Source organism: Prionailurus bengalensis, chromosome E4 (genome assembly GCF_016509475.1).
Source record: "Prionailurus bengalensis isolate Pbe53 chromosome E4, Fcat_Pben_1.1_paternal_pri, whole genome shotgun sequence".
Classification (NCBI taxonomy): Eukaryota; Metazoa; Chordata; class Mammalia; order Carnivora; family Felidae; genus Prionailurus; species Prionailurus bengalensis.
This window is the reverse complement of record NC_057360.1, coordinates 5,139,214-5,164,222: the sequence shown is the minus strand read 5'-3', so window position 1 is coordinate 5,164,222 and position 25,009 is coordinate 5,139,214. Positions and strand designations below refer to the sequence as shown.

The 25,009-nt window shown below is 45.5% G+C and overlaps 1 protein-coding gene across 2 annotated transcripts in view; it reads left to right on the top strand.

Moving 5' to 3' along the window:
- Positions 1–1,060: 1,060 nt before the first annotated feature.
- Positions 1,061–25,009, top strand: part of DESI2 (desumoylating isopeptidase 2) — a 45,215-nt gene continuing 21,266 nt past the window's right edge. The window contains exon 1 of one of the 2 annotated variants that reach the window (XM_043568683.1): positions 1,061–1,363. In XM_043568683.1, coding sequence (XP_043424618.1) covers positions 1,322–1,363 — 42 coding nt within the window. In that variant the 5' untranslated portion in view covers positions 1,061–1,321. The remainder of the gene's footprint in view (positions 1,364–25,009) is intronic. The other variant, XM_043568684.1, reaches the window with a different exon arrangement.

Below are 25,009 nucleotides of genomic sequence, written 5' to 3'. Positions count from 1 at the left end.
AGAATGTTCTCAGTGTTCCCCACTACTCCCAACGCCCAAGCCACCTTTTGGTATGCACTGTGGAACAGCTTCCTAATTGGTTGAATGTTAGCTTTGCTGCTCCCCCTTGATGCGGTTTTTGTCCGGATGGATAGCCGTCCTTCAGATCTCAGTCTAAACCAGACCTTGTCACCAAGACGTTCCAGATGCAGCCACCCTAAGATTACTGTCAATCACTTCATCCCATTTTGATTCTCTGCAAGGCACGTACCACCCATATTTATTCTTCCTCCTCTTATTACGGTATTCCCCAGGGCTCACAACACTGCCCGGCATACGGCAGGTACACAAAGATTTGTTGAATAAATGCAAAAGCAGCTACTGTGTCCTAACGTTATGCTAATCTGTGAATGCTGTACTCTCCTCCCATTGTCAGCAAGACAGTTTCATAAAACGTAAGATTTCATACTGAGCACTAGCTGGACGCGTGTTATGCGCCCTCCCCCCCCCCCCCCCTCCAGCAACCTGCCTTCCTCTATTTCCGCACCTTCTCCACGTGCAAAAAAATAAGCAAGGAAGGAGGGTTTGGAAAACAGGGTCATCGCTACGGTCTTTTGCCACACTCCGCTGGCTTCAACGTGCTCAACGCGACGGAAACTAACAGCAGTGGCCCCGACCAAGAAGGGTTGAAGGTAGAGGACTTCACCTGCCGCCAAGGGCGGACCGCAGAGGACCGGCGCAGATCCCCCGCACTGCACGCTGGGAGCTGTAGTCTCCGGGGGAGGCCTGGTGTGGTAGGAGCGGGATGCCCCGCTGCATGCTGGGAGTTAGAGTCGACGGCTGGAAACCGTACTTGTGAGATTCGGCCTCTGCGCTGGGAGCGGCGAGCGGCGGAGTCCTCGCTGCATGCCGGGAACTGTAGTCTTTCTGGGACCCCTCTCTGCTTCAGCGTGGAGAGGCGCCATCTTAGGTCCCGAGGTGCGGCCGCGCCGAGCCAGAGCGCAGGCGGGCTCAGCCCCCGCGCCGGGCCGGCCCCGCCCCCGGGGCGCCTGGCGCCCGCCCCCCGCTCAGGCCCCGCCTTTCCCCACGTGTCCGCCGCCGAGGGGAGGCGCCTGAGCCGGAGCGGGCCCGCCAGAGGTCCGGCCCCGTCGGCGCTGAGGGTCCTGTCGGCGGCGCCCGGGAGCGGCCCGGCTCCCCGATGCTCCCGCGCCGGCTGCCGCGGGCCGGGCTGTGCGCTTAGTGCCCGGCTCTGGCCCCCCGAAGTGCCCGCGGGGGTGGGAGCGGCCTCGGCCCCGCGGAGACGGAGCGGCTGGAGGACGAGGCGGCGGCCGCGGGGAGGAGGATGGGGGCTAACCAGTTAGTGGTGCTCAACGTGTACGACATGGTGAGTGCGGCCCAGGCCGGCGTCCTCCGGCCGCGGGGCCCGGACCCCGGCCCCCGGCCCCTGCGCTTCCTGCCGCGCGTCCCCGCCTCCGGCTTAGTTCTCGGGGGTGGGGGAGGGGAGCAGGATTAGGTTTTAATCCCCGCGCACGTCGGCGCGCGGGGAAGCGCTGCCCGGTCCGCCCGAGGGCTCCGGCCGGGGCTCCGGGCGCCGGGCCCGACAGCTGGGCGGGCGAGCGGTGTCCTTTCGGCGAAGCTGGGGTCGCGGGTCCGACCTCCACTCCCGTCCCCGGGGACTCCGGGGCCGCCCCGTCCCCGAGCGCCTGTCCGCCCCGCTCTGCCGCTTCTCCCAGCCGCACGGCTCCCGGTGCCCGAGTCTCCAGAAACTCCCAAGCTCACGGCTGTCGGTGCTTAGGCTAGACTCTCTCCAAAGGCGCACAGGGGCCGACAGCCCCCTGCCTCCGAGGCAGCCTCATTCGGATGAATGAGGCTCTAGTTTACCGAGAAAAATAGCCCAGCTGAGTTACGTAGATAGAGATCAAGGTGGTGCTCCTTTGCTAGATTCTGAAGACCACTCTGCAGGTGATGCAACAGGTATCCGACGTGACCGCAGGAGAGGGAAGGGGAGTTTATGAGGTCATCTAACTTCGGGGTGCCGCAGGCACCCGGGATCGAGTCCGAGGACTGGTTTGCCACGGAATTGCGCCTGAAGTACCCGGCAGAGAAGGATCGGGGCAGTTAGATGCACGCCTGGGTTTGTTGCTTTCGGTTGGCTAGTTTTCGTTTTGCGAAGGGTTCCCTCCGCCTGCGTGTGTAAAATTTCTTGTGAGTGTTTTGGCAGGTGAAAAAGCCCTCCTCGTTATTTCTGTGGGCTGAAAGATGCAGAAGGAGCTGGAATACGAGAGGTCAGGAGTCACGGTTCGCCCTCGCAGATCCAAACTTTGTGTTCCTTTGCTCTGTGTAAATATCTACATTCACAGTGCAGCTTCTTGGGTAGAAAGGAATTCCGGCGCCCTATTCTGGGAGTTATGTCAGGATGGGGTAGAGACCGCCTGGGACTTGAGGTGACGTCTCCGTTGATTTGGTGGAGGGGTTTGGGGGTGGAAGGAGATGGATGGACGTGCGTGAAACGTGGTAGGAAAAAAATTAGAGAAGCATAGAACTGGAGGGCCTAGAAACGCAAGGCACTAGTTAATAAGGTCTTTGGCGTGTGTCACTGGTTAGGAGTGGTTCTCTGGATTTCAACTTTTTGTGGTCAGTGGGATACCTTTACTGTTCAAGACTTTTCATTGCCCTTTTACTGTTTCATCGCCTGCCCCCCTCCCCCCACCGCCGTCATCTGCATTTGGTATCTTGTCTATTCTTGAAGACTTACAAAACATCCTACGGCATATATTCTGCTTTTGAGAACACAACATGCCTCTTCTTCTGGATCATTAAGCCCCTTTATAAGTTAGGGTTATGCAACAATGACCAGAGCAGCGTCATAGACTAAGAGAAATCTGAAAGTCGAGGCAGGGAGAAGTTTTGCTGCTTTCATAAAACTGAAAATACATTATTTGGCCTATGATGGGCTTCCTTGCACCTCAGGTGCTCTATGAATCACAAAAATCGTTGCTAATTGTGGTGAGTGTAGGGAAAGCTAGAGGTGATATTTAAACCGGTACATTTTAAAGGGAGGAGTGTTCTGAAAGATGTTAAAAATATTGTTAGCAAAGATCTTATTCCTCACATCACTTTTATAAAGTGGGTAGTTACAGAGGAGGCAGGTAGAGAAAAGGGTAAATTAAACCTGCCCAGATAACCAAAAATAGGATCTAGAATTTCTAGACCACAGTCTGATTCGTGATCTCCTCTGCTGAATAATTCCCGTGTTTGTTTCTTAACGTATTGCTTTTTCCTCGCAATAGGAGGAGAAGCAGCATATGAATGTTTATCAGAATGGTAAATAGTTGAACTATTAGACTTCTGACAATCTTGCCCTTGTCGTGTTCTTTTGAGGGCTTTCAAGCTGTGGCTGTTTGATGTCAGTCATTCAGCAACCTACAATTTTTTATGACCTTGTAGAAGTCACAAAAATGAATGAATGATCTTTCCCTCTTTGAGGAATTTAGAATACCATGGGAGAGGTACAACAGTAGTAATAATTCAAAACAGAATAGTGTGATTTTGTGATTTTGGTAAGAGCAGAACAGGATGTAAAACAGACCACGTGTGGTTGTGGGCTCAGGAATTGCTGGAAGGTGCAGGGACCTGTAAAGGCAGAGAGCAGTCAGCAGGAATCGTTGTGGCCAGAGGAGAGCGCACGTCGGCCTGGGAAATAATCAGCTGGCCCAGGAGAACTAGAGTGTAGGATGCATGAAAGAGACACATTGGAAAGTTTTATTAGAACTTTATTAGTTTGGGGCTGGAAGGAAGGGCTAGGGGTGGGGGGTAAGGCTCTGAACCAGGGGGGCCATCTTCGCGGTAGGGAACAGTGTGATCAGAGGTATGTTTTTGAATGAAGACCAGTGTGTTGAGGAACAAGTTTGTTTCCTTTATACTCCCTTTTCCCAAGTTGTATTGGTTTTAGAAACCTTTTTGCTTGATGTCAGGGGCAAATCCTTTTATCTTTGATAGTACTGCCTGTGCGTCATAGATGCCTTTGATGGGGATTGCTGTTGTCTGTACAGGCCCCGTCTAGCAGCATTCTGTCTCGTCCAGACTTCACAAACATCAAAATCGACCTTTGGTTTGCACTTCTAATCACTGTATAGGGACCCCTTGCCTGTATCCCTGTGTCTCCTTGTCTGTGAGGCTGTCACCAGCTCCAGCCCTGACTGTTTGGTTCCTATTCCCTAGATTGGGAATCGCTGATCATTTCTGTTTGTCCCTAACTGCCACATGTAAGAAGAAATTGTATCAGGGTCACCCGCATTAACTTCTTCCCACAGAGGGATAGTATAATCCTTAAGAGGTTACTTAATCCTACAAAGTGCTGCTAAATTATTGCTTGCTGCTTTCTCAGTGATTATGTTCCTCTTTGTACTTGGGGATAATCTACCACCAATAAAACCTGTCCTGGGTGATTTTCTGAGTCTCTGAATGAGGTGATTCGCATATTCCCAGTTTGCTAGCATCCATAGTAGGGCAGGTGATTCAGACTAGTTTCAGCTGCTGGGACAGTCTCTGCTGGAGCCACAAGGTGTTCATTTGCCACAGATCCAGATTTTGTGCTTTTTCAGGTTATCTTGACTACTAATGAATTGTTAGGAAAAAAAATATGCAGTAGCTTGATAATATTTGTAGATTCATTCTATACACAGTTTTCTTCCTGTTTTCAAATAGCATCTGTACATCTCCAGAGCCTTAATAGGAAAAAAAAAAATGCATTCTAAGACTCTTCAAGCAAGGAAGTTTGGTGCCGTACTTTAGACGATCCCACCTCCATCCTACCTCGAAGAGAACGTGAGGGCACGCACACGGGAGAGGACCTGAGTTCCCACACATCTTTAGGTCTAACTCAGACTTATTTTTAATGTTTTATTTATTTTGGGGAGAGAGAGAGTGGGGGAAGGGTAGAGAGCGCGAGAGAGGATCCAAAGCGGGCTCTGTGCTGACAGTGGAGAGCCTGACACGGGGCTTGAACTCATGAACTGTGAGATCACGACTTGAGCTGAAATCAAGAGTCGGATGCTTAACCGACTGAGCCACCCAGGTGCCCCCATAATATCTTTATATCAACATGTCCAGAACGAACTTTTTCCTTTCCCTTCTCTCCATAGCTCAGATTTTCCCCTTTACTCCATTTAATACCCGTCCCCTCACTAGCCTCCCCCCACCACTATTGTGTTGTAATTTTGTCCTGATGACCTTCTGTCTAGTTTCCCAAGCCAGAACCCTGGATGTAAAACTATTAATTCTTCTGTGTTACAAACCCTTCATAGTCCAGTCACCAGGCCCTGTCTCCTTTAGTTGGGTTGATTCTGTCTAAAAGTAATTGAGAGCTTAACAGTCAGTAGCTAATACCGGCAGGGTACTTGTTTTGAGTCCAGATATAAACAGTCCCAGGGTTGGTTCAGCAGCTCTGCTGGGACATCGGGGACCCAGACTCTCCATGCTTCTGCTCTGCCGTCTGTCCCCATGACGTTGGCTCTTGTTCTGGTTTGTCCCGTCATAGCTGTGAAATGGCCATCGTAGCAGCAAACATAGTATCTTCAGTGGGACGTGAAGGAAGACAGGGGTAAGCAGGGCCTTCTGTGTGCACCTCTCTCCTTCTAATAGGCAGACGAGGCTTTGCCAAGGCTGCTCTCCTTTGCCGAGAAATGGTCCCAAGTTGGCTCCACCGTGACTGGGAGGAAGCTACCTGACTTTCCCGGCCTGAATGGCAGTGAGCTGCAAACCCTAGTCCCATTGTTCTTTAAGTCGGTTACCTTATCATTATTTCTGCTGTTGCTTCTCAAGTTCAGGTCCTTGTTATCTCTGTTCGTAGAACAGTCTTCTGGCTTCAGTCTCTGGCATTACTTCGTTTTAATCCATCTTCCCTTCTGTCACCAAAGTCATCTTTCTGAAACATAGATGATTGTGCCATTCCTGTGCCTAAAATTCACTTGCAGGGTTGGGTCTAATGCCCTTTATGATGTGACCCCTCCCTGACTAATAGGCCCACCTCGCACCAGTCCCACACTCTGTCCCACCCCAGCACAGACACTTCGTGCTCAGTACTGACATGTTTAGTTCTGCAAGCAGGCTCTGCTACAAGAGCTTACGCCTCAGTGTCTGTGCTTGTCTTACCTGGAATGTCCTGTTCTGGCATCGGCCACCAGCCGCCTCCTGCCTGTAGCCTTGTCTTTATTCGGCAGACTTGCGCCAACTTTTGCGCCCTAGCTGTACTTTGTACGTATCTTCCACTGTGTGTATCATAATTCTGTGCGTCCCATTAGACCAGGTTCCTCGATGGCAGTATCTAGAACTGGGCCTGTCGTGAGAAGGTGTTCTGTAAATATTTACCAAATGAATGGGACTTCAGGCAGTTTTATTAGGAATGGTGCCAGTACTTAAATGGCATCAAACAGTCTTCCAGTTTCCCTTCCCTTTGTGCCAAAAACCTTTCTGTATTTGTCCCCCTATTTAGTACATTACTGGATTTTAGCTTTGGTTGTTGTAAAGGGGTGATCGGGTGAAGGGGGGAGGAACACAGGAAGTGGGGAAGGAAAACTATCAAATATTCTTCTTTGACATAGTTGTTTTGTTTTGTTTGTTTGTTTGTTAAACACTGTGGGGCTAGACTGTTGATTCAGTGGAGTTGGAGCCGCAGCCACTCCTTGAGAGGCCCCCCTCACCTTTGTCTTCCTTTACATGCTGCCGAGTGAGGATCCCACAAGGCTCTGACGGTCCTGTTGCAGCCGTGACCCGCAGACCAAGAACAAGTAGTTGCTCCTGGGGAGATCATCTTTCTGAGAACGTTGTCAGAATTTCAGCATGGATGAACCAGTTAATGGGAACTAGTCTTAATTCCCTTGCACCACGTCTGCTTCTGGGCCCAGGGCCGCTTCACCGCTTGACATAGAAACAGTGGGTCCGTGAGTCTAACCAGAAAAAAAGGACGGTCAGTCATAAATCTGACCTCCTACGTTATCTGTGGCGGTATCGTTACTTTTTTTGTTTAGTCTGTATGAGAAAAGAATTTAATCTCTGTATGGATTTGTGTTCTGTTGCTAGAAAAATGAATTGCCAAAAATGTAGCGGTTTGAAATGGCTGGTGGGCCAGACGTCCGGGTGGGCGGGGCTGGTCTCACAAGGCTAGAGTCAGGGTGTCGGTGGGCCTAGGCGGGGACAGATTTGCCACCAGGCTCATCCAGATGGTACCAGGATTCGGTGGCTTGTGGTTGTAGGGCCGAGGTCTCGTTCCATGCTGTTCCGTGCAGTTCCGTGCTGGCTGCCAGTCGGAGCCTCTCTGGGCTGCTTGGAGCCTCTCACATTCCTCATTTGCATCCTTGGTCTTCAGACCAGCTGGAGGGCCTGGAGCTGTGCCATGTGAGAGTCTGACCTCCCTTCCCCTGCGTCTAGCCCACCTCCATCCAGAGAGCTCTCCGCTCGTTTAATTAAAGGGGACCCACAAGGATATGCCAGGGTAATGTCCCTGTGTTAAGGTGTCTCTGACTTAAATTATATCTGCCAAGACCCTCTGCCATGATTCACAGAACAGATTCACAAGTTCTGGAAACTAGGGTGTAGACCCCTTCTAGAGTCCTTTCCCTATCACACCATCTATGGAAGGTATTTTGTGAACCCCAGAATATTCAGTGCTCCCTTTTAGCAGGCCCTTGGCTTGTCACGGAATAAGTATTATCTCCGTAACTTAAAATGGAAAATCTGAAGTATTCAAGAAGTAAAGCATGGCGAGGTGCCTGGCTGGCTCACTCAGAGGAGCATGTGACTGTTGATCTTGGGGTTGTGAGTTCGAGCCCCATGTGGGGTGTAGAGATTACTTAAATAAAAAAAACTTAAAAAGAAAAAACATGGAAACCTTTTATGAGTGGCTCATACTCCGATGTGAAAGGTCCGGGCATGTTGGTGAACACGGGCCCTTCAGACCGCAGCAGGATATTGTGTAGCAGCAACAAGGTCACATTCGTGATGATGGATAAAGCTAACAAATTAGAATTTAATTTAACAAATTAGAACAAATACGACTAAATACCAACGAAAACCTATTTTAGGTGAATTCTTCCATTGGATAGAATTTTTTTTAAATGTATACTTTAATTTCCCTTTGTTGACTGATTTTCTAGAAGATTATTTAAATTCCAAAGTATTATTGTTCAAGTGTCATCCAGTCGGTTGATAGAATATACAGGGAAGTCTGCCAGAATAAATAATCTTAAACTATAACAAAGGCAGAAAAATAATAAAGGGAAATGAGCTACACGAAAATAATTTTAATTTTCAATTAATCTGAAATGGATTTGGGTATATGACTTTGATTGCCCTTCCCCCAAAACAATAACATAAAAACAAATTGACCCCACATTATTTGGAATAAAAGTCTTGGCTCACTAGGTTGTGATACTACTAAATTCTTGCCCGTATGGAATTGAGGAGTCTCATTACTACACTATTTGAATTGTTATAATTTCACAGCGTATCTTAGGCTGGACCAGTTTCCTTTCATTATTTTTCCCAAATTTTCTTGGCTATTACTCATTTCCTCTTCTAGGCTTTCTGAAAAATTCCGTACATTTTTTTTGTCTCTTTGGTTTTTTTTTTTTTTTAACTGTCTTAAAATACACATAAAATGCACTGCCTTAACCGTTTATGGCTGTATAATTCAGGAGCATATATTCACACTGTTGTGCAGCCCATGTCCAGGACTTTTTCATCTTGCAAAACTGAAACCCTGTATTCGTTAAATTCCCCTTACCCCTCCCCTCGCCCCTAGTTACCACAGTTCTACTCTGTCCTGCGAATTTGACTAGATACCTCCTAGATGTGGAATCAACAGGACTTGTCTCTATAACGAACTTATTTCACTTTACACAGTGTCCTAAAGTTGTACCCATGTTGCACCACATGTCCGAGTTTCCTTCCTTTTTAAGGCCGAATAGCGTCCCGCCGTGTGTGTATCCATTCATGTGTCCATGGACATCGGGGTCGCTCCCACCTTTTGGTGACTGTGCATGATGCTGCTTGAACACGAGCGTACAAATAACCTGTTCGGGTCCCAGCTTTCAGTTCTTTCAGAGGCGCACCCAGTCTGTAAGTTGTTGTTTTCATTGGAACTGCACTGGTTTTAGTGCAGTTTAAAGTAACTTGGGAAGAATTGGCATCTTTCCTATTAACATACTCTTTTTTTCTCAATGGTGAAAATGGGATTTTTTTTTTTTTGCTTTTTGAAATTTTTATCGAAAAAATGCAAATATTTCATACATGCATGTAGTTGATAGGTTAATTCCAAGCCCATATATCTGAGCCATCTATTAACAGAATATACTTCATAAGTAAGTAAAATAAGATTCTAGGTCATTTTGTCATAAACATCCACGCTGCATACGTTTTCACCATGTAAGTAATTGACTGTAGGGCAATTTGCTGTAAAAAAAAAAAAAAATCACAAAAAAAAAGACATTTCATTTGAAAGGACATAGTGAAACATGAAAAATGAATATGCAAATTAAAAGATCCTATTGCGAAATACAAAATATTTGAATACATTTAAAACGCGTGTAGACTTTTGACAGTATTGCGCAAATAACCGATTTGATTTTGTGGATTGTACCCAGGCATTCGTCTTCGAAGTCTTTCATTTGTAGTATTATACCTTTTTTTCTTTTTTTTTTTTTTTTGTCTATTGATTCATCTCAGCATCACTGTTTTCCTTCTTTCACTTCCTTCCTTCGTTAAGAGAGGTATCCGTTTCCAAACACGAAGATGCGGATTCGTAACCGAGCTTTGCATTGTGCAAGCCGCCTGCACTGCTTTTTTCTCCTGGCATGCTGTCACATGTTGGGGATAGTCTGGAATTCCCTGGGAAGTGTGGACGATGTGCCGGCGCCCGGATGCGTTCGTGATGGAGCCCTGCCATCACCGTCGCTGCCACGCTCCCCTGTCCCCAGTACAGCGCGGGGTCTGGCCTGACCCTCCTGTTTCACACTGCCCGTAGGCGGGCTCCCTCACGGTGTTTTTGTCAAGTCGATCCATATAGTCGTTACCATCCAGTCTTTCAAGAACACTGCGTCCGTGCATCACTGAATAGATCGTCGCTAGAGCGAGCTAAGATTTATACAACATCAAAACAGGAGTTTTGTTAATGGAGAAATAAGCCGACGGCCAACTTCGATACGTTAACCCAGCCAAGGGCAGTCGAGTCATCCGTGGGGAGATGAAGCCAGACCATCCACCAGTTATTTTAGCTTTTATGGCACAATGGTCTTACAGCCAGCTGGTGGTGCAGCAGAAATGTTTGTGGCAAAAACGTCTGTGGCTGAGACGCACAGGGCGAAAATCCCGGACGTGACTAAAAGGCATTTGGTATATTAAGTGGCAGTAGGACTCAGCAGGAAAATAAAGCAGGGGGAGGGGAAGGAGAGCGTAGGCCGGGATGGGGCGGTGCGGTTTCTACTACGGTTTCAAATCGAGTGGTCAAGAAGGGCCTCGCCAAGAAGAAGGCATTCCTGAAAGGTGAAGGGGTACACCGTGTGGATACCTAGGGAAAGAACATTCCAGGCAGAGTACGCAAGCACAGAGGATAAACCAGGCCACATGCCTCCAAAGTAAATGTACAGCAAGAAATAGAAGCTTTTAGGGGGAATTTCTGATTTATGTTCTCAGATAGGTTCATGAGGGTCATTGAAAATTGAGCAGACAGTACCAGAGAAGGAACAATCTGAGATCAAGAGAGATTCCGCAGAGGTGAAAAGTGCCATTGCCTGACTGAAAACTGCAACAGGAGATTGAAAACTAAAGAGAAAGTAGCAAGATTTAGAAAACCTCTCAAGTAGAAGCCTCGCCAGCCTCCAAAAGGATCAGGTGCCAGGCAGTGTTTGTTAAAAGTTAGGAACGTTCAAGCAAAGCCCGGTTTAACTTTTAAATGTTAAGGATGAAATAAAAAGTCCTACAGACACGCACAGGCAAAAAAAGGTACCTCAGGGGAACAAAATCAAGACTTCTCTGTCCTGACACCAAACCCCAAATACAACGGAGCGTTATCTGCGGAGCATTTCCGTCTGAATGCCCTGACGTCTCTAGTGGTCACTCGCGCAAAAGGACGTGGAGAGTATCTGGCACCTCTGGGGGGGCTACTGGAGGTCTCAAGAACTTAAGAATGGGGTGGTGACTGTAGAGGAAAAGCCATGGTCTCCAACGCTAGCTGGAGTTAGCAAAGCTAGTTCCTGTGATATATATGGTTATGGACGATGCCAGGGTCCTGAATTACTCTTCAAAGAGAATGAACATGATGTTACAATTAAGTCCCAGGTTGTGTTGACCAAATCTGGAAGAGAGGGAGGCAGGGAAGTCAGCAGATACGGTTGGTTTTGGTCCGTATTGGAAAATTGTATGTGTAAATGCTTTTTGTCATGTAAGTGTAAGCAGTGTTGGGATAAAGTTGGATCTAGAGGGGAAACAGCTGAGAAAACACAGTTCGTACAGTGGAGGAGAGAAAACAGAAAAATGGAAAAGGAAGACAGATAGGCCCAAATACAAAAATTATGAGATGGTCGTAAATAAATTAAATCCCCTATTAAGTTTGTTAAGTATGTTTATGTCCTTTCCTTACAGAAATTTAAATTACACGTGGTCAAAACTGTCATCATTTTATGACCATTCAGGTTTATATCATCCCTAGAAAGGCTTTTCCGGGTCTGAAATTATAGAAGTAATCCCCATGTTTACTCTCCAGGGGAAAACCAGTTACCCCAACACTGTTGATTGGATGATCGATGATCGTTCCCCATGTTAATTGGAGGTGCATGCCACATTTATCCTCTAACAGATTGTCATGGATGTAGAAGTCCTATTTCTTGACTCTCTGGGCTTGTCCTGTATTTAGTTGCCTCTTCCCACACTCTCATCAGATGTTTAGTTGCGTATTCCAGTGTTTTGATACTGGTGATGGAGGTTTCTCTTGCTCTCTCTTGGCATTTTATGTTTCTCACACATTCGTTTTTCAAATAAAACTTAGAATCAATTCATCAGAAAAACTCACTGAAATTTTCAGTGCAATGACATTAAGTTTATGAATAATTTGGGGGGAGAATTGACAGATATAGAATATTGAGTCTCCCCATAATATAAGAACTTTTGTATTTTAACACTCATTTTTGAGAGAGAGACAGAGTGTGAGCAGGGGAGGGGCAGAGAGGGAGGGAGACACAGAGTCCGAAGCAGGCTCCAGGCTCTGAGCTGTCAGCACAGAGCCCAACGCAGGGCTGGAACCCACGAACCATGAGATCACGACCTGATCCGAAGTCAGACACTTAACCGACTGAGCCCCCTGCGTGCCCCAAGAACTGACCTTTTTGAGTGATTATTACAGGCCAGCCATTGCCTCATATCATCATCCCTTTTTAAGATGATGAAGCCGAGGCATAGTTGAAGGGCCTGCTCAGAATTGTGGCCATAAGTGGTAGAGCACAGTCCTGCATCCCGAGCTCTGACACTACAATCTGTGCCCCTAACCACCACATTACAGTTCTCTTCCTCCTCCCATCCCTGGAAAGTGCTGTTTCTCTATTTGTCTTGATTTCCACACCCCTGACCCCACCTAACTTCCACTCTGTGCTTTCTGGAACTCCTGAAGGGGCAGTGGCAAAAAAAAAAAAAAAAAAAAAAAAAAAAAAATCCCTGACCTCTGAATATTCCTGTGATGGCTCATTGTATGTGTCATCTTCACTGGGCCAAGGTAGTACCTGGGTTTTAGTCAAACATTAGTCTAGGTGTTGCTGTGAGGGTATTTTTTGGATGCAATTTACATTTAAGTCAGTAGACTTTGAGTAAAGGATAATGGGGGTGGGCCTCATCCAATCCGTTGAAGGCCTTAAGAGCAAATACTGGGGACCCCTAAGGAGGAAGGAATTCAGCCTCCAGAGGAGCTACAACATTACCTCCTCCTACGTCTCCAGCCCCCCCCCCCAGCTTGCCCTGCACATTTTACACTTGCCCCCCGCCCCCCACATCATGTGAGCCAGTACCTTACAACGACCCCTCCCTTCCTGCACCTTCATCCGAGTTAGATTCTGGCATCACCGTTACTGCCGTTCCCTCTGGCATACTTGTCTGGCAACCCTGGTGAAGTTGAACTCCCCATCTCAGCAGCTGAGCGCGGCTCGAGAAAACCCCACAGCCATCCTGACTGATCTCACTTTGAAATCGTGACCACAAGCCCCAAGGGGACCCGAAATGCTGTCTGGCAGTGCTTCCGTATTTCTTTGGTCAACTGACTTTCCCACTCCAAGACAGCTCCGGTGCCCCTCCCCGGTCCTCACTCTCCGCTGCTGACTTCACTGCTTGCTTCACTTTAAACAAGAAAGTAGGGGCGCCTGGGTGACTCAGTTAAGTGTCCGACTTCAGCTCAGGTCAGGATCTCACAGCACATGAGTTCGAGCCCTGCATCAGGCTCTGTGCTGATGGCTGGGAGTCTGGAGCCTGCTTTGGATTCTGTGTCCCCCTCTCTCTCTGCCCCTCCTCCACTTCGTGCTCTCTCGCTCTCTCTCTCTCTCTCTCTCTCTCTCTCAAAAATAAACATTAAGAAAAAATTAAAAGAGAAAGGAGCAGCTGAAGAGAATATGATCTCCCCCCCCCCCCCCCCCCCACTGCCTTGGTACAGTCCTCCTGCGCGTGGAACGGGAATCACCCGTGTCCTTACCGGAGGTCAGACCTCCCGCTCTGTACTGGATCCCAGCCCCTCACTTCGGTGCAAGGACCTCTCACTCAGAACCGTCCACGCTCTCACCTGCTGTCCTCGTAGTCGCTATGGAACGCGCTATGATAGTTTCCGGTCCTTGTCCTTCTGAACTGAGGAGTTAGTGGACTTATTCTGACATTCTGTCCGTTGACCATGCACCATATGGCACCCCGCTCTCAAGCCAGAGGTTTGTGTCTTTTTAATCAACTTCTTTAGAAATGTGTTACTTTAAAAGACTAACAAGGAAGCAAGCAAGAGCTGGGCTATTTCAGGCCTGTTCATTCATTTCTGTTGCTGTTTTATCTGGGCATCAAACGGTAATTCACACACGGTCAAGTTCCTCACTCTGCAGTGAGCTTGAGGGCAGAGACAAGGTCTTACTCTTTATTCCCAGAACTTGGTGCATTGTCATTGCTTTTCAAAGGTTTGTCAGGCTCACCTGAAGTTCTCCTAGGAGCCGTCATCCTGAAATTGTTCCTCTCTCCACTGTGTCCTCTTGTTCATTGCGGCTGCCTGCAGGACAATGGAAAGAAAGGATGGACGGACGGACCTCCCCACCCTGTCAGCTGGCCAGCGAGAACCCCAAACATCTGTGCCGGTTCCGAACAGGACTATCAATGTGACACAGAGTCATGGCTAAGGCAGGGGCAGCCGGAAGCTGTCCTTGACCTCTTCCTTGATCAGGCCTGCCGTCTGCCGTTTGGAATCTGTTCTTTGTCTTTGAGGTGTAGTCTGGAATCCCTCAGACCGTGTGGATTTGCATCCCACCTCCTGCTTTTTACCTGTGTGACCTGGGAAGGTTTCTTAACTTCTCTGTGCCTCTGTTCCTTGCTAAGATGGGAATCGCAATTCGTAGGGTTATTGTAAGGGTCGATTTATGTCCAATGCATGGACAGGGAGCTGGCACATGATAATCACAAGAAAGCACCAGCTGTGTGTTAGCGGTGTTATTTGCAGGATTAGAAGAAGCTGAGCGAGCTCCCGGTTGTATTCCTTCTGCAGTTGCAACACCTCGTAACTTGATCTTTGGAATTTCCTCGCTTTATCTTAAGGAGTGTTCCGCTACCGAGGACAGGAAAGCAGGCTGTTGCGTGTTTGACATTAGCTGTAAAATCTCCCATCACGGTGTATGTGTAACTCTGGGGCTAATTATGTAAGCCTTTTCTCTTCCCTTGTGCGTTGAGAGCCTTTGAGCCACGTGAACTTAATGGAGCTGATTTCTCAGTCTTGAAACATTTGTGGAAGTTGTGAAAACAAACAGCTTGGCCGAGACTGGTTTGTACGCCATAGCGGAGTTCTCATTTCTATCTCATTGTCCGGCAGTCAGTTAAAGCAGCCACCAGGTAAGCACACTGGTTCTTCCCAGCCCTTCTCAGCATAATCTGCGTGTGTGCCCTAGTTTACTGCCCAGCAGTACGGGAATTTGTCTGCTTGAAGGACTGTTGCAATTCTCAGGTCCAAAACGAACGTATCTTCTAGATTTCTCCTCCTGATGTCCTAGAGAGGAGTTTCAGATACGAAGGTTCATTTCCAGAACAGGAGGTCTCTACGTTAGTGAATTAGTGACCAGGTGGGCACATTATATGGCATTTAAGGCAAAGGCTAGGCAGTGACTCTTTTTACTTGCAGTGGTGCGGGAGGGGTCACCATAACTTCACACTTAAGGAAAAATGATGAATAGTCATGATCTCCATCTTACTCCGAAGTTGTTCCGGGCGCTTCCAGATCATGTAAAGAAAAGGAGGGGCCCATGAGGCTGTCTGCTGGAAGCCAGGCTGTGTGATAGGAGCAGCAGTAGGTAGAGGCTGTGAAGCCTGGGCTGTTTATGGTTTGGCCGCTCATCATGTGACCATGGGCAAATTACTCCTAAAGGGATTTACGTGTTTTACATGGACCGTTACTACGAAAGAGAGTGAGTGAAAGTATGTTTTAGGGTAGCGTTCAAAAATGAGTTTTCAGTTTACTACATATGCACATATTTCTGTTTTAACACTTACAGGTTTGTGATTGATTGCTTACATTCTTAATGAGTTCCTTATGGACAAGGACTGTGAGTTAATCGTCCGTGTAACCCCAGCGCCTGGCAGCCCCTGACACATAGGTGTGCCTACATTGTATTGAATCAGGGTTGTTGAACTAGCTTCATTTATGGCTTTGCTGCAAGTAAACATTTTTAAATGAGATTTAAACTGAGGTGCAATTTAGGAGACCCTTCTAGAACAGTAGCTCTTCTTTAAAAAAAAATTTTTTTTTAATGTTTATTTTTGAGACAGAGAGAGAGCATGAACGGGGGAGGGTTGGAGAAAGGAAGACACAGAATCCGAAGCAGGCTCCAGGCTCTGAGCTGTCAGCACAGAGCCCAACGCGGGGCTCGAACTCACGGACCCCGGGATCATGACCCGAGCTGAAGTTGGATGCCCCTAGAACAGTAGCTCTTGATTGTATCCTAGACCAGCTAAGAAATACACTTACATCACACTGTTACGCACATGTGTAAACTGATACCAAACGTTCAGGAAACACCTTATTCAGTGTCTTGTCCTCTGATAAGTCCTATTCCATCATATTTCACTCATTGGAAATAATGCCGGTGCCAACCCACCGAAATGATTTCGGGATCCTGTAATGGGGTGCAACCTACAGTTTCAAAGACGCTTCTCAAGAATGCAAGCTCTATGAAAACCAGAACTTCATCATATTTGCTACCATGTTGCTAGCGCTTGGCACATAGTAGGTGTTCAGTAAATATCACCTGCATGAGTAAAAGAATGGAGATACTCTTTTCCATAGGTCACAGTCAAAAAGATAAAGCATTACAAATTCCTTGCTGCATTTCAATTCATCCAGTATTTGAGCAGTCTACTAGGTATAATACAGTGCTCTCAGCACCATGGAGGATCCAGGAATTTTTTTTTAAGTTTATTTATTTTGAGAGAGAGAGCAGGGGAGGGGTAGAGAGGGAGGGAGAGAGAGAGAATCCCAAGCAGGCTTCACACCATCAGCATGGAGTCCAACACAGGGCTCGAACTCAGGAACCGCGAGATCATGACCTGAGCCAAAATCAAGAGTTGGATGCTTAACCATCTGAGCTACCTGGGCACCCCTGGAGGATCTAGAATTAAAGAACACTCAGCCTCAGGCCTCGCTCAGTTTAGAGCCCAATCCAGAGTGCAGGTCAAGTACAGATAGGCCATGAAAGAAGTTTCAAGATTTTACCAAAATATCTGACATCAGCTATTGGGATAACTACACCAAGTGCCTCGTAGGAAAGATTTGCCAAGAACTTAGATTTCTGGTACAGATATGCCATCAGGACCAAGAATTGACAGTACTCTGCCTCATCTATACCAGAGGTAACATTCTCTGGTAATGAAAATCAAGCCAAACTGTAGGTTACACGCAATAGGTTTAGTCTTAAAAATATTCAAGGAGCATTTGGTTCACCGTTGATTTGACTTGTAAAAATCTATTCTCCTTTAAAAAACAATTTACAGTCATCCTGGGTCTAGCTTGTGGTGGGTCCTAAAAATTAGGTTTTTTGACAAGCACAGGAATTTGTTTTTGAAAATTGGTTTGCCTAGTTGATAAAGCGGAGGAAACTGACGTTATGTGAAATGCATAGGAGCACATTTTCCTTGGTTTTAAGTTTCCTGTGAGTGCGTAGTGATGTGTACTCATGCTCGTGAACTTCAGGACAGTGCTGTGGAGCTTTAAGTCTCAAAGCACAGTCCTTGGGAAGGCCAGCTTTGGACTAACCTTAAAATGGATCGTCAAAACTGGGACTTAATAAAAGAGGGTACAGGCTGAATAGTTCTGCTGAAACAAACATACACTGGGACTCTGTGTGTGTGTGTGTGTGTGTGTGTGTGTGTGTGTGTGTGTGTGTGTTTGGTTACACTGTCTCAAAAAAAGCTTTACAGAACATTTACAAAACTTGAAACCCTATTAACTAAAAAATTACTAGCAAATAAAGATCGAGGCTTAATACCTAAGATTGTCAACAATTTATAGATAGCATGGTAATGAAAATGTTAATGTTATGTAAAGATTTTTTTTCCCCGAAGACCCAGAAAGTGAGTGATGTGCTTATTTTATTTATTGTTTTAAATTTTTTAGCGTTTATTCATTTTAAGCAAGACCGTACAAGCGGACGGCGGGGGTGGGCAGAGAGAGGGAGACACAGAATCCGACACAGGCTCCAGGCTCTGAGCTCTCAGCACAGAGCCCCATGCGGGGCTCTAATTCAGGACCGCGAGATCATGACTTGAGTCAAAGTTGGACGCTTAACCGACTGAGCCACCCAGGCGCCCCAATGTGCTTATTTTAGATAACATTCTCTGTTAATGAAAAAATTGGACATTCTTAGAAATAATGATAATGGAATAGAATATGTAGTGTGCCATCTTTCTTACGGTATAAAGCAAATTAACAGATAGATCTGGATGCTTACGGTTTCATCTAGAAAAGATAGTAGTCTGTCTCAGTTCATTCAGTGAGTTTTTATTGACTCTGTTTTACGATTAGCCTGATGCTAAGGCTCTATAGATAGCATTTTAATATGATTTACTATTAAGTAGCATTTGCTGTAAGATTATCTAGGACTCAATCCAGTGGTACCAAAAAGACCTCCTGAGGGAGTCAAACAGTGTGAATGTCAAAGACGGCTTTATATGAGATGGCACTATGGGAATTACCCCAGTCTCCACTACTCGCGGTTTATTTTTAATTTTTAACTCAGTAAGTGAAAGGCCTTCTCTTTTCCCCTAAACACCTTTTTTATGGGAGTTAAGTAAAACACTTGCCTTAACCCACACGAACACGGGTTTTTTTTTAGGGGAAACCGTCATACTTTATACTTAGATCAGTTAATACTACCTTTTGAGGAAGTCAGGCCCAGCACCTAAGTAAGTGGTTATATTAAATGTTTTAAGTTCCAGACTAGGGAGATAGCATGTATCCTCACTGCTGCTTTCAAACAGGAAGCATAAAATTTTATTAAATTGATAAGTCAAATCACTGACTGAAATGAAGTTTAATGAAAGCTCTCTGTCAGAAGAATAACGTAACATTTTAATATAGGACTGTGATACACCACAGTCAATTCACTTCTGTAAACAGTGCTTTAAAGTAATAAATGGAAATGTTTAGGTCAGTGTTTTGCATTGAGGCAAGATGGAGCTCAAAAGTAATTGCAGTTATCGATGCATTTGTTGCCTTCCCACATATTTTAAGATGATGGGTTTCCTGTGAAGTGTTTCCTTTTACCTTTTATTATATTAATACTTAAAAAGCTTCGAAAAGCCCTCTACGCTTCCGTGGCGGTTGGTGTCGGAAGAGGTAAAGCTGGAATCCGTGCTCCTTCCTCGGCCCTCTTCTGTATGCTTGGGAAGCCCCAGGCCGTGATGGCCCGGTGCCGAAGTGACGTGTGGCTCTCCAGTTCCTCGCTCCTGTTCGTGACTGTAGGAGCGCCCTGTGACACCACTGGCGAACTTTCGGAGACCTGTTCCTCAAACCTGTGCTCCTCCAGAGGATAAGTGATCGCGTGCGGGGTTCTTAAAGCAGACTCAAATTAATTCTGCTGTTGTTTGCTATTCACTGTAATGAGTCACTGCTCCTGGGAATTTGACATCGGCTCCCAAAGATTCTTGAAAATTCCGAGATCTAGCAGATAGCTGGCACTGAGCTGCTTATTTACATGAGCGTACAGCCACTTCCCGGTAGGTAAGACGAAAGCATGAGGGAAGGGTCACATGGTCAGTAAACGTGTTTGCTACTCCTGACGCTTCCTGTTCCCCGGGCGGGTCAGGTAGCGCTCTGAGGACTTCACGTGGTGTATGCTATCTATTAATAATCCCCATTTTATAAATAAGGACAGAGAAGAGAGCGTCTTTTTTAGGTTACGCACCTAGCGAACAGTGAAGCCAGAGTTTGAACCGAGGCTTTCAGGCCCCAGGATCTGAATTGGAATCCAAACGCTCTTTGAGACCAACGGGGGACCTTGAAGAAGTTCTCATATACGTGCATCAGAAGAAACCAAAGCAAAGAGCTCTGGTCTCCTGACAGCCCAGTGTCTTTTCCACTATCATTCAGATTCTTCAGCCCGTGTGGGTTGTCGTACTTGGATCAACCTCTTTCTATCCAAGCGATATCTCTGTAGTCAAGTCAAGTGTAACAGAAGCCACGTCCTTGGGATCTAGCCCGGAATAAAGGAACACTGTGGGCTTTCCTGTTAGACCCGAAGGGAAGGAGCGCCCTGGATGAAGCCAGCTGACCAGGCGATACCCTCCATCCAGATGCCTTAAGTAGGTGGTTGATGGGGAGACACTGTGGTAACTTGCTGGTGTCGTGGTTCAAGAGAAGACTAATTCGTGGGAGCGTCTGGCAGCTTGACCGTTTTCCTTTGCGACAGAAACGTCTGATTTCTCATGTGATCCACTGAGGGCCTCTCTTCCTCAGCACTGGGTGAATTGGGCACATAGCCACCTCTTGTGGATGTGCCCCTGACGTTCTGTGTGTCCCTTCTCTCTCGCAGTGTGGCCTTTGTGTGATAAACTCTCTGTGACGGCCAGCCCCGGCGTCGATCTGTAGAGCTCTGGGAGCGACCGTTCTCAAACTAGTCCCCTGAATGCTAGTTGTACTCTTACACTTGAACCAAGCTCTTAGGAGTAAAAGTGGTCTTTTCCAGTTGTGATGAACGGCTTTTGGGTGAAACACTTCTGGGTTATCCATCTTTCCCAAGTACGTGACTGTAAACCTTGGCACCTGCTACTGTTTAGACAACAAAATCCGGGAAGACGTATCCGGCAGAAATTAACAGAAGTCTTGCGTACATCCAGCCATATCTAACTCAGCAGCTTGTTTTGTTTGTTTGTTTTTCGTGGACGTGTGTTCTTGGCTGGGAGCTCATGTTGTGTATTTTTTGTTTCTTTTGGAAAATGTCAGTGTTTTATGGTGTTCTACAAAAGCAAGAATTTCCATAGCAGGTTTGAGAAGCTCTGTTAAAGCTCTGTGGGGAGATAAAGTAAACACAAAGGATGGAAACCATGTCAGAGAAGGACTGAGAAACCCTACTGTTAATTTCAAAAATCTTGGACTTGGGGGAGGATAGTGGTTAAATCACGGTAGGGAAGTTTTGCAACTGAAGTCATTCAGGAAAAGGCTCAGCTGTCATATAGTTTTTTGTTTTGTTTACGCTTATCTTATTAAACCCCCACTTAAAACAGGCACCATCCATATCGTCTGCAAAGCCTTGGCAGGACTTTGAGGGCGAAGGACTCGACAGGGCATGCTGACCTTGAAGGCATGTTGACCTGTCTTCCACAGGCGGCCGGCCCGGTTTTTAAAGATGGAGCCTCTCAGGCCTGTGCTCTAATAATAGAGCCAGGAAGCCCAATGAGAACAGACTCATTTGGAGGGCATCTCTCTCTATGACCGACCCCCCCCCCCCCCCCCCAAGGAAGCCTTCCCCTCTTTCCTTCTGAATTCATTCAGGGAAAAAAAAAAAATTACACCAAAGAAAAACATCTAATCTCCTTCATCATGTAAATTCTAAAAATTTTGGCAGTAATATGCTGCTGTTCATATGTTCATTCTGGTCGCTGACCAGAATATATGTATTTAGAGTTGCTTTTTGTCTGTTCTTTTTTTTTTTTTTTTTAATGTTTATTTATTTTTGAGACAGAGGGAGACAGAGCACGAGTGAGGGAGGGGCAGAGAGAGAGGGAGACACAGAATCTGAAACAGGCTCCAGGCTCCAAGCTGTCAGCACAGATGCGGGGCTTGAACCCATGAACCGTGAGATCATGACCTGAGCCGAAGTCGGACGCTTAACCAACTGAGCCACCCAGGCGCCCCATCTTTTTGTCTGTTCTTGATGTGTTATTTGTTTATAGCCTGGCTTCTATGTGATTTTTGAAGGCAGCTGTCCGAAATTTGAGAAGTAACCTATTTAAAGGCTTTTGACTGGGGATAAGAGTTCAAGAACTAATTGGACCACCTTTTGTGTCATTAGAAAATGTTTTACAGGGATGCCTGGGTGGCTCCATCGGTCAAGCATCCAACTTCAGCTCAGGTCATGATCTCATGGTTTGGGGGTTCAAGCCCCATGTCAGGCTCTGTGCTGACAGCTCGGAGCCTGGAGCCTGCTTCAGATTCTGTGTCTCCCTCTCTCTCTGCCCCTCCCCCTCTTGTGCTCTCTCTGTCTCTAAAATAAATAAACATTAAAACTTTTTTTTTAAAGAAAATGGTTTACAGTAGCTTGTATATTTTTCATTGTTTTTGTTTTGGTCGAAAGCCCCACGGTCATGATCTGCATATTTTATTTCACTCAGATTGAAGTTTACATTGGACCATTTGTTAGAGTAAGCACAGGGAAATGGAAACTTTTTTTTTCTTCATGAATTTTTTTGGTTTTCATTTTGCTAACAGTGGGAAAACTTTCCTATAATGCCAAATTTCCTTATTTTTTTTTCCAAAGGAACTAAGTATGTATTGTATTCAAAGGAAAATTTGTCCTTGGGGGACACTTGGTATTTATAGAACAGTTTTTAAGTTTGCCGACTACAAAATGACAGGCTCTTCTGCCATTCATCTGCAGTTCATAGATCCTTTATTTCTGTTCTTCACGTTTTTTGAACCGTTTTCTTGAGATATAATTCACATGCCATCCAGGTCACCCTTTGTGTGCAGTTCAGTGGATTTTAGTGTGTTCACAGAATCCTACAGTCATCATCACACTCCATGTTAAAAATTTGTCTTCACCCTGAAAAGAAACCCCATCCCATTAGCAAACACTTCCATTTCCCTGCAGACCTCCCAGCCGAAAGTAACCACTGCTATACTTTGTTTTCTTAAGTTACCTGTTCCGGGCATTTCGTGTAAATGAAATCATACGCTGTGTGGTCTTTCCTGACGTGGCATGTTTTCACGGTCCGTTCATGTTGTCCCCTGCATCAGTACTCCATTCCCTTTTGTTGAGAAGTGGCGTTACATTGTATACATATATCACGTTTCATTCATTCATCGGTTGATGGACATTTCGATTGTTCCTGGTTTTTGGTTATCGTTAAGTAATACTGCTATGAATGTTGATTACAAGTTTTCATGTCACTGTGTATTTTCAGTTTCTCTTGGTGTAAACCCAGGAGTGAAATTGTTGGCTCATAGAGTAACCCTAGGTGTAATATTTTGAGGAAATGCCAAACTTTCCCAAAACTGCCATGCCATTTTGAATTCCCGTCAGCAGCGTATGAGGATTTGTTTCCCCACATCCTTGTCAGCTTGTGTTTGTCTTTTTGATTATTGTCATTGAAGTGGGCGTGAAGTGGTATTTAATGGTGTTGACTTGTGTACCTTCTTTAGAGAAATGCCTGTTTAGATCCTTTGCCCATTTTTTAAATTGGATTATACGTCCTGTTCTTGAATTCTAAAAGCTCTTTGTATATTCTGGATATACATGCCTTACCGAATATGTGATTTGCCACTATTTTCTCCCATTCTGTGGGTTGCCCTTTTACTTCTTTATAGTGCCCTTTGAACTTTGAACATACAAGGTCTGAGTTTTTGTGAATCTGATTTATTCTGCTTTTTTCTTTTGTTGCTCGTGCTTTTGGTGTCACAACTATGAAGCCGTTGTCTAATATAAGATCATGAAGATACACTTTTGTTATTCCAAAGGTTTTATAGTTTGCTACTCTTACATGTAGGTCTTTGATCTATTTTGAGTTAATTTTTGTATATGGTGTAAGGTGGGGGTCCTGCTTCATTCATTTGCATGTGGATGTCCAGTTCGAGTTTCTTTCTTTCTTTCCTTTTTTTTTTTTAAATTTTTTTGTTTATTTTTGAGGGAGAGAGAGCATGAGCGAGCACGAGCAGGGGAGAGGCAGAGAGAGAGACACAGAATCCAAAGCAGGCTCCAGGCTCTGAGCTGTCAGCACAGAGCCTGACGCGGGGCTTAAACTCCAGAACTTGGAGATCATGACCTTGAGCTGAAGTCAGACACTGAACCCCCTGGGCCACCAGGCACCCTATTTGGCTTCATTTTTTAAAAGAACTTTCTTTCCGTCATTGAACTGTCTCAGCACCCTTGTCAAGGATCAGTTAATCATACATGTAAGAGTTTATTTCTAAACTGACTTCTTCTCCATTGATCTGTATGTCTGCAGTTACTATAGCTCAATTCTAAGTTTTAAAGTCAAGAAGTGTCAGTCTTCAGACTTTTTCAAGATTGTTTTGGATATTAGACTTCAAGCATTATCTTACCAATTTCTGCAACAACAACAACAAAAAATTGAGATTGCAGTGATTGCGCAGGTCAACTTGGGGAAGATTGCCATCTTAACAATATTAAGTTTTATATTCTGTGAGCATGGAAAGTCTTTCCATTTATTTAGGTATTTAATAATGTTTTATCGTTTTCAGATACAGAGTTACATTTTTTTGTTAAATTTATCCCTAAATATTTTTTGCTGTAACTGTAAATGGAATTTTCTCAGTTTCATCATTGCTAGGATGCAGAAATACAGTTGATGTTTGTATATTAATCTTGTGCCTTACAACCTTGCTGAACTTGTTTATTAGTGTTAATAGATTTTTAGTGGATTTCTTAAGATTTTTATATGCAAGAGTACGTCGTCTGCAAATAGAGATAATTTTACCTCTTTTTTTCCAATCTGGGTGTCTTTTATTTCTTTTTCTTCTGCAATTGCCCTGGCTGGAATTTCCAGTACAGTCTCTTGGAAGGGGCAAGAGCAGACATTGCTGTTTTGTTCCTGATCTCAAAGGGAAAGAAAGCCTAAAGTGTTTCACCATTAAGTATGATGCCAGCTGTGGCTTTTCATAGATGCCTTTTATCAGACTGGGGAAGTTTCCTTATATTCCTAGTTTGTTGAGTGTTTTTATCCTGAAAGAGTGTTGGGTTTTGTTAAGTGCTTATCTGCATCTAATGAGATGATTGTGTGGGGCTTGCCCTTTATTCTGTTGGTATGGTTTAGTACATTAATTTGTTGAATATTAAACCCACTTTACATTCCTGGAAGAGATCTCACTTGGTCACAGTGTATAGCCCTTTTTTATATGTTGCTGGAGCCAATTTGCTAGTATTTGGTTGAAGATTTTTGAGTCTGTGTTTATAAGAGATGTTGGTCTGTAGTTTTCTCGTGAGGTCTTTGTGTTTGGTGTCAAGTTCATTGTGGCCTCGTAGAATAAATTGGGAAATGTTCCCTTTTCTTTCTTCGGGAGTAGTTTGTGAAGAATTGGTACTAGATTCTT